This window comes from Gambusia affinis, linkage group LG17 (genome assembly GCF_019740435.1).
Source record: "Gambusia affinis linkage group LG17, SWU_Gaff_1.0, whole genome shotgun sequence".
NCBI lineage: Eukaryota > Metazoa > Chordata > Actinopteri > Cyprinodontiformes > Poeciliidae > Gambusia > Gambusia affinis.
In genome coordinates, this window is record NC_057884.1 from 25,062,461 (window position 1) to 25,074,037 (window position 11,577).

An 11,577-nucleotide genomic window follows, 5' to 3' on the forward strand; every position below is an offset into this window, starting at 1 on the left:
AAAATGATATAATACGTTATAATATGTTATAATATAATATGATATAATATAATATAATATAATATAATATAATATAATATAATATGATATAATATAATATGTTATAATATGTTATAATATAATATAATATGATATAATATAATATAATATGATATAATATAATATAATATGATATAATACATTATAATATGTTATAATATGATATAATATGATATAATATGATATAATACGATATAATATGCTATAATATGATATAATATAATATAATATAATATAATATGATATAATATAATATAAAATGATATAATATGCTATAATATGATATAATATAATATAATATAATATAATATAATATAATATAATATAATATGATATAATACGTTATGCTCTGGCTGGTTGAATATTTGAGACCCCCAGTAAACTGGAGGGACTTTTAATCTTTTCTTACCTGAAACCTAAAATCACCTGGACTCTGATGAATTAATCATCTCTGGGTTTTTAAAACTTTTCTGACCCAAACAGAGAATCTTTCTCCATTTAAATTTCTTTCAATCTGGTTCTGGAAACACACATTTGTCCTTTAAATTCTTCCTACCAAACTTTGATCGTGATTAAAAATATGAAGGTTTGTGACTGATGGTCCGGTCGACCCGGTTCTGCTGGAACCAGAACTTCATCTGCTGTGGTTCTGAGTCAAACCAACCAAACCCTTTAGCAGCCTGTTCCCCTCCTGGCCTGCGGGGGCGCTGCACCGAGAACCACCGAAGGAAACATTATAAAATGATTTCTGATTATCGTTTATCATTTAATGTGAAAAATTTCTTATGCTAATTTTGATTTGTCTTGATAAAATTCAATTAAGGATGTTAAAAAAAGATAAACTATTATTGGATATTTTATTTTCAACATTTTAATATATGATTAAATTACATTTTTCTGTGAAGTTTAGTGATAAAAATCAAACTTCTTTAAGTATTTTCCTGAAGAAATTCATTTCAAATGTGAATCTTAAGATAGCATTTATTTAAAAAACTATTGCTACTCTTAAGTATCATTTTTATGTTTATGACAAAAATACCACAAAATATTGTAATACAATTTAAACTTTAGATCTGATTTCTCACACTTGGAAAACTGTCTAAAATAAATTATTTCTATGCTGCAGGTTTGAACAGTCACTTTCAGTTGGTTCCAGATGAGAAGAGAAAAACCAGGAAATGAATAAATGTTAATTGTTCCCAGCAGTCAGGGACCCAAACGTCTCCGCCTCCCGCTGAGGCTAAAGTGTCCAACGGTCGGCTGATCTGGACGATCCGGTTTCAGCCTCGGACAGAAACGGAGCAGACGATGGAAAAAGACATCAGAGCTGCTTAACGGAGCAGATTGTAATTAAAATATTGAAAACATAAACGCAGGTCGTCCTGCAGGCTTACAGAGTATCGGCTCTTCTTGATGCACAGGAAAACTTTCTTCTTGAACTCGGGCAGCTGGTGGTACTCTCTGTCGTTGGCTTTCACCTTCCAGCCGATTTCTGAAAAATAAAGTTCAAAATGTTCAGTGGAGCATTAGGAAAAATATAAAACAACAATAAAAAAAAGGTGCAATATTACAACTTAAAAGTTTTTAAGAGGAGATGTAATATTACAGCTTTATTCTCGCAAAAATTATACTTTTATTCTAGGAATTATTTTATAATCCTACACCTTTATTTTCACAATTATGCCTTCATTCTTGTAAATAATTGTAGAATATTATACATTTATTCTAAAATGTTTTTGGAATATTATTTCCTTATTCTGATAACGTTCTTCTCATCTGGCTCTAATATTTAGTTGAAAATAACTTAAACAGTTTTATTTGAATGAATCAGATTTGCAGTTGATCCGTTTGGTTTCATTTCTGATCCGTTTGGTTTCGTTTCTGATCCGTTTGGTTTCCTTTCTGATCCGTTTGGTTTCCTTTCTGATCCGTTTGGTTGGGCTCACCCGGGGGCCTCGCCGCCGCCGCCTCCTCCTCTGCGGGTCGATCTGCTTCCTGCGGCTCGTCTGCTTCGCTCTCGGAGCCTTCGTCCAGCTCGTCGTCCAGCTCGTCGTCCGTCTCGTCGTCGCTGTACGGCATCTCCTCGTCGTTCGGCGGCGCCGCGCTCGCTCGCGGCCGACTCATCTTGGCGCCTCGCGGGTTTCCTGAGAAACAAGATGGATGAATTCAGGAAACATCCGAGTGAATTAAACAACTGGCAGAAACATTTCATGAGCCAAATAACGTAGAGCTGACGATTAGTTTAGTAATCGATTATTGGCTCATTCTGGTGATTTTTCATTTAAAACATTTGAGTTTGTTTTGTACAATATTGAAAAAAACAAAACAAAGCAAAACAATTAAATTTCTTCTAAAAAGAAACATTTTTAGAGCTCAAAGGTGATTTTAATAATCTGGAGATTTTTTATGAAACCACTGAAATGTTAGAAGATGCAAATAAAACAATTTATTTTAAATTAACATTTTATTGTTTTAATGCAAACGCAGCATTCCTTTTTTGGATTAACCGATAAATAAAAACATTGTTTTATTGTAAATGCAAAATGTTTTTTTTTACTAGAAGAATTTTTTAGAGTCTCTGTACTCCAGTTAACGATTAATCGATTACTAAATTATTGGATGATTATTTGAATAATCGATACATCATGATTAATCTGATTAATCATTTCCTTTAGTGAACTTTTGATTGTTTGTAGCGAAGGAGGAATTTGCAGCTGAAAAATCTTTCTCAGGTCAATACATTGATTATTGATCATCAATAGGACAGAAAACATTTTCATACATGCAACATTCCTATCAATAACAAAACGATTGATTGACGTGTTTTTAGGTTTCTCATCAGAATCTGATTTCAGCTGACCTCAGATCTGAACTCGTTTTTCTGGACGATCTAAAAACATCGTCCAACATCGGAGCGCAGAGAGCCGGACGTTCCCGACGGAACGGGACGTTCCCGACGGAGCCGGACTGCTACAGAATGTGAAGCGCGTCAAACCGGTTTGGTTACAATCAGAGTTAAACGAGTTAAAACCATTTTACTGGACACAGAGCCTGACATAACCAGATGTTTCCATGTGACGCAACAGAGACAATGAGGGAATCCAAACTGGTTACTGTGGGAGGAATGTGACATTCCTGATTCAGGAACCAGAACCCAAACTGGTGAGAACCAAATAGAAACATTTTTAGCCGTTTAGTCAGGAAGTCGATTATCTGGTGGGTTTAAAAACCAGAGCAGTGGAGCTGAGGGTAAATATCCCAGGTTTATACACACACACACACACACACACACACACACACACACACACACACACACACACACACACACACACACACACACACACACACACACACACACACACACACACACACAGGTGTGTTCAGATCCTCATGGTTCCCAGTGTTCCCAGCCTGTTGGCACACGCCTGACATGCTACATGTGTCACAGCACCAACATGAAACACGATCCAGAATCCAGAACTATTTTTATTAGAAAGGTTTCAACCCTTAAACATTTACAATAAATAAATAAATGTTTAATCAACAGAAATATTTGGAACAGGAAATTCATTAATCATGAAAACCTTTTGAGTGTTTAGTATTTATTTTATTGTAATTTAATCCTTCAAAAGTATTGAAACATAAACTAAACTGAGGGCAACAATTTCCATTCTGCTCATTAATAATTTACTTTTAAATCTATTCTTTCTGATTTTTGTTTTGTTTATTATTTTGGATGCAATCTTTACAAAGTTAAAGTTTACTAGCATTTAAAAGGGAAAACTTGTTACTTGAAAATGGTATCAAAATATTTAAATCATAATAATAATTAGTGGAACAAATTAACATCCAAAAATAAAAATATTAATATTAACTTATGATTTCATGTGAGCTCTTGCTTCTGCAGCCGATTTAAAACAGGATTCTTTTTATTTTTAAGTTTTTAATCTCTAGAGATGATTAAAAATCAAACCAACTGTTTTCATTCGTTCCGTCCAAATGAATTATTCTTTCATTTGTGGAATAATCTGGTTCCATGTCGGATTCTGATGTTTTCCAGAAAACGTCTCTAATCTGAAGCTGGGAAATGTTTGCAGACAGAAAGATCTGCTGCAGGTGAATGAATGAATGAATGAATGAATGAATGAATGAATGAATGAATGAATGACAGGATGAAAAAATCAAAACCAACTGTTTTCATTCGTTCTGAAGCTGCAGACGTTTCTGACCAACCCGTCCAGCTGGGCTGCGTTTAAGAGTCAAAGTAACGTCGTCATCCATCAAGCAAAGGAAAACAGCCGAACACAAAGCCCTGCGGCACACCTCCACCGAGACAAGTACGCCTTCAGCGACCTGAAGGCATGAAGCCGTTCATCTGCAGCAGCCGATGATCAGATCTGATAACAAACCAGGAAGTGAAAAACAGCAGGTAGCAGAAACACCTGGACGTCTGCAGACATTCCTGACCATCCAGGAAATGTTTTTATCAGAGGGACAAACCAAACCTGAGGTTTCATTCAAGCTGAAAGGACCGAGGGCAGAAAAACAGGAACATTCATGACAAACTGATCATTTACTGGAGCAAAACATCATCTCAGAGGATTTAAGGTCCAGATCAGATGCATCTCAAATTAAAAAAAGTTTATTTATTTCAGTAACTATTTATTTACCAAGAGAAACATGGATTAACTCCACATGGACTGAAGTTTTCAGGATTTATTTCTGGTAATTATGATTATTTTATAGAAACAGACAATAAAAACAAGATATTTAAGATTAAAATGTTAAACCAGAACAGTTAAAAATAAAACATAAGCTGGAAGAGTAACAGATTGGCCCCGATTGGGCGGAGCCAATAGACAGTGAGGGGCGGGGCCATGGCGAGGGCGGGGCCAATAGATGGTGAGGGGCGGGGCCACAACACGGCCAGGGGAGGGGCCAATATATGGTGAGGGGCGGGGCCACAACACGGCCAGGGGCGGGGCCAATCGTGTTGCCAACTTTTCAACTTTCTCACTATAATTAGCAACTTTTTAGAGCCAGTGATCAATCTGGTGACTTTTTCTGTGGTTTTTGAAACTTTAAAAATAAAAGTGAGAAAATATGATATTTGGTCAAATTAACAATCCAATTACCATAATATATACCATAATAATATTTGCAGTTTTTCCAGATATTTACTCTTACGTCACAATTTGAACCATTTAAGAACAAATTAGACAATTTATCTGCAAAATATAAAATAATTTAATTTAGTTACTCTTGATGAAAGGTTTAATGTCTCCCTAAAAGTCATTTTAAAAAGATTAATCTGAATAATTAGCCTAATCCTAATAAATAATTTATTTCTGCCTGAATATTTAAATACAAAAACCAGTGAAGTTAAATTTCTGTTGTTCATCATTAATCAGAAATATCACAGTTTGGTTTTTCTTTGCCATTAAGACAAATAACTTAAAATAAACATTTTTTGCTTTTTTTTAGTACATTTTTGAATTTACTGGAAATTTGGTTGAATTTTTAATGAATATAAAAGCAGGCAAAGCAAAAACCCTGGAAAAATGTGCAAATTTATTTATTTTTCATAGTTTTTAAAGGAATCTGGAATCTATTTCTTCATCTCTGGGTCAAAATCTAAAATACTTTAATTCAAACATAAACTGGACGATTCTAAAAAAAACCAGTTTCTAATCAGTTCATTAAAACTGAAAAGCTGCAGCTGCAAACCAACGCCGAGCTGAGCATCCAAGATGGCCGACATTTCAGCTACAAACCAAATTAAACTGGTGGCACAAACTGCTGCTAAACGAAACGTCGTTCTGAACTTCATCCTGGTGCCATTTGGAAATCAAAACCAGTTTTGCTGCCAGGTTTGTATCTTATTGAACAAATATTTTATTTAATCCCTCTGAGTTGTGTTATCAAAATCTTTCCTCCAATGCAAAGAAAATGTTTGTAGAGACCAGAGAGCAAATGTTTCATCCTCAAACGGAGTTAAAGCACCAGGAGGATCTGAAGGCGCCGCATTTAAAGACAGAAATAAAATGTCAACTAAAAACAAACAGAATCAGAACCAGCAGCAACAGGTTTAGGTGTCTGACTCGGGGCGTCGCCGTGGCAACAGGCGTCAGCGCCGAGGGAGGGGCGGAGCGGCGCATACCTGCGTGACGACAGTGAAACCTGAGCGAACGCTGCCGGGCGGCTCAGGTGAGCAGAGAGACGAAAACAGGCGAGGCGTTTTCCAGAGCAGAAACCCGGAAATACGGCACAGGAAAAGTCTCCTGAACGCCTCATGACCTTCTGGCTTTAATCAGTTCTGGTTGCATTGATTAGTGGAGAAAACCGTCTGAAACGACCTTCAAGTGAAAGTCAAAACATTTAGAATAACAATAAACAAAACTAAACAAAAAACAGCAGATAAAGGTCAGAAAGAATCGACTTGTTACCGTAAATCTGGTCAGACGATAAACAGTCCCAGATTTTATTGTGACAAATGATCATTCTGCTGCTTTCACAACATTTTGAAGCTATTTAATAATTTATAATTAACATTCAAAATGTTAAAGATTTTAAATATTCAAAATAAATCAATAAAAAGGGACAAAAGCCTCAGACTGAAAACTTTCCTCATCCACTCTTAAAAACTTTAAATTAAAATTATATGGATCGTTTTAATTTATGATGTGATTTATTGATTTATTGTGACAGACTAATCATTTTTAAAAATCAACCCAGATCCAAAAAAAAGAATAAATTTATTCTGTTTTTCTTTTAAAATGAAGATTAAAAACCAAAACAAACTCATTTCATCCGTTTCATGAAACAGCTTCAAAGATTTAACTTCAAATTCATTTTACGGTTATTTTTTACTTTTCCATACGAAAAACAAATAAACCTTACTTTTAAAAAATTATTACAGAAAGAGAAACGATATTTAATTTCCTGTCAACGGCAAAAATACAGAATGATAAATACAGAATGATAAATACAGAATAATAAATCTTTCTTGTATATTTTCCTAAAACATTAAATGAAGTTCCAGTTAATCAAACTTCTAATATTTATTTAGCAAATTACATTTATGAAAAATATAATTTTAACTCCTCACAATTAATATTCCACACCTGAATCCCTACAACTGAAATACATTCAATATTTATCCTGAACTTCTCACTAAAAATAAAAAATCACATCAGCCTTCTTTCAACCAGCTGATGAGCAGTGTGCAGCAACAGATCGGATTCTCTGTTTAAACTCCAACAAAACAAGCTGCAGGTTTATGATTTTTACTGATATTCAGGTTATTTTGCGTCGTTTGAAAACGTTGAGGCGTCAGAAACTCGGTCAGCGTTTCGGTTTAAAGAGAAACTGAAAAGCGACTTTACAACCAAAACCAGATTCACATTCAGTTCGAGTCCAAATCAGTTTTACTCACAGCTGGAGTCCAGAGAACGAGCCCAGAGCAAGGCAGCGAGCGTCGGTTAAATCTCTAACAGAACCAGGACAGAACCGCCAGCAGCTCCGGACCCGAAAGCTGCAAACTGGATTTGAATGTTTATTTACATGAGCGACACGGAGAGAGAAAATACAGAAAGTAAATAAAATGACTGGCTTTAATTTTACTTCCTTATGCCGTCAACGAGTCGCTGCGTTTGTTTGTCAACAAAGACAAACTTGTCATTAGAGTTAATATAAAAACTTGTTATTTTCTGTTAATAACATTTTATTGTTTTTACAGTGCTGGTCAGCAGATCTTCGGGTTTCTGCGTCACGCCGGGTTCCTGATTTGTTTATGTGAAAACATCCCAGGATGAAAATGTCTCTGCAGAAATTTGTTTCTGAAGTAAAACTGGAAAGGGGCGGAGCTTCAGGTCCAGATTCTCTCTGAGCTCTTTTTCCTCCTGACCTCCGACGACCTGTCGCTCCATTTGCCTCTCAGCTCCGGATTTAAATTCTACGTCTTGGAGTTTTCCATAAAGATGGAAAACATTTCACTAAACAAAACCTGCTGAGAGGAGGCTTGTTTATGGAGCAACATCGCTGTCGAATGGAGGCGCGAGGTCAGAAGTCAATAAAACGTTCAACAGGCGGGTCGGCTTTAAAAATGACCCTAAACCGTAAAACCAACCGAGTATTTTAGTTTCCATGGAGACGAAGATGATAACTAGGAACAAACCGGCTAAATACTTTAATAACTTTTGTTTTCCATTTAAAAATACAGAGTCAATATCTTACAATGTTCTGTTGGGTTTTAGAAAATCTTTCTAGCAAACTGATTTTAACGTTTAACAAAAAGAACCAACAGAAACAGAAAACTAGATTTTTATTAAAGACTTCAGCATGAGACTTTTGATTAGAGCTTTTTTATATTTTCCTTAAATTATAAGTTAATTCTTGTTCAAGTTGATAAAAAAAGAGGTAAAAATAATGTAGTTCAGTCATTTAATAAGCAGAAATTTGTTTGATATGTCAAAAGTTTTGATTTGATGCAGAATTACAGTTTGTTTCAAAACCCATTAAAACGAAAAACAAAGTAATAAAACCCCTTTATGAACAATTAATCACTAAACTGCTAAATATGTTTCTGGTCAGATTAACCATTAGAGTTAATGGATCTAAACTGATTAGTGAGTTTATTGGTAAGATATTGACTACTAATAAACTCTAAACTAATCTGAAGTGATTTAAATGAAATCAGATGTTCACTGCTTTTCTTTCTTACAAATAAACACAACAAATGTTTTCCCTCCGATTAATTTTCCACACGTGTTAAAATACAAAACAAACAGCAGACTTCGTGTCGTTTGTAGTCAGTTTTTTTTCCTGAGTCATCGTTGTTTAACAAATATTTCTGTAATGGAAAAAATAGAAAATCATCCACAGCTGCTAAATAAACGAGAAAAATTTAACGAGTCGCTTTCTGACAACAAAAACTTTATTTAAAACTAAAAATTTATACGATTTAAATCATGCTTTAGAAACCTGCAGAGAAACAAACATGAACATTTTTCTCATATAAATACAATATAAAGTTTTTTAAAGGTGGAAAATTTAATCTCAAATAAATTCTGACAAAACTAACTTAGAAAAACTGTCCAGGATTTAATTTAACAACAAGAGGAGGAAAATAAAATCCTATCAGTTTTTATTTGGTCTTCAAATGTTTAAAGATGTTCAGAGCTCCAAACTGCCAGTAGGATATTTACTACCGACAAGCGATCCGCAGAACCCCGAGAACTAATGTATCGATCAAGGAGTTTACAGTTCAAATATTTACATTTGGTTTGATGACATCATCATCTCTGTTGATTTAGTGAATTATTTGCTCTTCATAAAACCTGGTTAAATTTAAAACTTCAACTCTCCACCAAGGCAAACTTTTAAAAAGTTGGATTTCTACGTCTTTAATTCTGAAATATTCACAAATTTAAATCTGTTATTACAAAACTTTTTGACCAGAAGTTTATTCAACATATATTCAATAATTTTTAAATAGTTTAATGTTTTTCCTTCCAATTAATTTTCCAGACCTGTAATACAGATTGCCTTGTTGTTGTTTAACAAATATTACTGCTAAAAATAGAAAATCATCGACAGCTACTGTAAACAAACATCATTAATTTTAAAGAACGATTCACTTCCTATTTTAAACTAAATCAAATCTCTAAGATATTAAATATATTTAGATCTTAAAGCAACAAACAAAACTCCGACATTTTTCCACCAATAAAAAACTTAAAGTTATGAATCTGAATGAAAAGTACAGGAACATTTAATCTGAGGGAAAATATTTTAATATCAACTCAATTAGACAAAATTATTTTAAGAGTTTTACTTTAATGTGAAAATAAATCGTTTATTATTTAAAACTTTATAATCTGAGGTTGCTAAGCAACATGTTGAGTTCTGGATTTCCATCAGGATCAGAACCGGAACAAATCCAGTTGAACCAACTGGTTTTACTGGAGTTTCCACGTTTTTTCAACACAAAACTTTTATTCTGACCTTTAGGTCCAGAACCATGAGCCCGTCCCAGAACAGAACTGGACCAGAACGTCCAGGCTTCATCGGCGGTTCCGAGTCCGGTTTATAAAGTTATTACATGTGTAACTATGAGGCTGAAATAAGAACCATCCCTCAGAACCGAGTCGAACCGGAGTTCCTGCAGGTGAAGCGCCGAACCTTTCCTCGTTCTGGGTTTTTATTTTTAACTTTAAGCTTCAACAAAACATGAAAACATGGAGGGAAACTGAGAAACTCACCAGTGATGAGTAGAAGTTCTGGTGAAGCTCGGAAAGCGGTTCTGCTCCTCGGTGTTTGGTACCGCTGTGTCACCGAACCATGTTCGTTCCGAGCCGCAGCTCCTCTTCCTGCTCCAGAGTTTCTGCCGCGGCTCCCCGCCCTGATTCACGCCGCCCTCCCCCTGCTGCGTCCCGCACAAACCTGCCGGACCGGTCCGACGCCTCCGGGCCGAAAACAACAGGCGGCCTGTGAGCGGAACCGCGGCCCCACCTGGCGCTGCGGCGGAAACACGGAGGTCACGTGACGCGCAGGTGAAAGGTGGTAATTGGATTGTTAATTGGACCAGGTGTTGTTCTGTGGGCGGAGTCAGACGGGATTCAAGTTTTCTTCTTTTGGCAGAAATTATTGTTATAAAGATTAAAAACTGGAAAAATTAATTTCTGACAAATAATTAGAAAATCTGTTTAAAAAGTGAAGAAAAAAATCCTAAAGATCAGAAAATTTGAGATAAAACTCAAAATGAATCTCAGAATTTTAAAAACTAGAAAAAACAGACATTTTCACATTTTCTCTAAAAGTTTTCTAAAATAGAAAACAAAGAAATTTCTGAGTCTGAAAAGTTTTTAAAATTAATTTTTTTTAAACATTTTTAGTAGAAATCTTTTTTACTTTTGTAGCTCAAAATAATTTATTTTTATTCTTTTTTTTTTAGGAACTCTTTGAGTTTTTTGGGACAGAAATGTATTAAAGTACAGATTATTTTCCTCTATTGATCCAGTCTATAAACATATTGATCTAAATATTGATCACATTGATATTTGAGCTCTAAGGTAACATTAGTAGAGAATAATAAAATAAAAACTCTACTGGTTTTAATGGTTCTGTTTGGACCCGGACCCAGCAGGTCTGAGCTCTGATGAATTTATTTCTGATCTCTGACCAGCAGATTCATCATTACATGGATATGAAAACTGGAAACAAAGAGCCAGAGAAACAGGAGATATTTTGATTTTATTAATTCAGTTTCTGTTTCTGTTGCCTTAAAGGTTTTATTCTGATCACTTCGTAGTTCATGAAAACTCCACAGGAAACAAAAAGAAACACAAAACCTACAGAACATGGATCTTCTTGATTTTTAATGTCGGTTCTGAATCCATGCAGACCAGGTTCTCTTCCAGCCCAGTTGAAACGGTTTGGACCTACTGGTTAGACTGGAGTTTTTACCTTTGGTTGAGATGTTCCACATCTGCTCAGTCTGTGGCCTAATCAAATCATCTGGCCGTATTCAGCTTGAAA

General features: G+C 34.9%; 1 protein-coding gene across 2 annotated transcripts; it reads right to left on the minus strand.

Moving 5' to 3' along the window:
• Nucleotides 1–877: 877 nt before the first annotated feature.
• Nucleotides 878–10,585, minus strand: LOC122819382 (phospholipid-transporting ATPase IC-like). 2 transcript variants are annotated; one of them, XM_044096070.1, is made up of 4 exons: nt 10,302–10,585; nt 1,986–2,183; nt 1,434–1,531; nt 878–1,324 (listed from the first exon to the last, which is right to left on the minus strand). In XM_044096070.1, exons 2-4 carry the CDS (start codon nt 2,161–2,163, stop codon nt 1,280–1,282), a joined length of 321 nt encoding a protein of 106 aa, XP_043952005.1. In that variant the 5' UTR covers nt 2,164–2,183; nt 10,302–10,585; the 3' UTR covers nt 878–1,279. The 2 variants fall into 2 exon arrangements, with proteins under 2 accessions (XP_043952005.1, XP_043952006.1); XM_044096071.1 differs by lacking the exon at nt 878–1,324 and adding an exon at nt 1,340–1,366 and having other exon boundaries at nt 10,302–10,584.
• Nucleotides 10,586–11,577: the final 992 nt, after the last annotated feature.

Bases quoted from the DNA above. Each gene is read 5' to 3' on its own strand.
- LOC122819382 (XM_044096070.1), bottom strand. From the start codon at position 2,163: ATGAGTCGGCCGCGAGCGAGCGCGGCGCCGCCGAACGACGAGGAGATG. The intron at 1,532-1,985 runs GTGAGCCCAACC...TTTATTTTTCAG, and splicing joins GGCGGCGGCGAGGCCCCCGG to AAATCGGCTGGAAGGTGAAA. The intron at 1,325-1,433 runs GTAAGCCTGCAG...TTTCTGTCCGAG, and splicing joins TCAAGAAGAGCCGATACTCT to GCTGAAACCGGATCGTCCAG.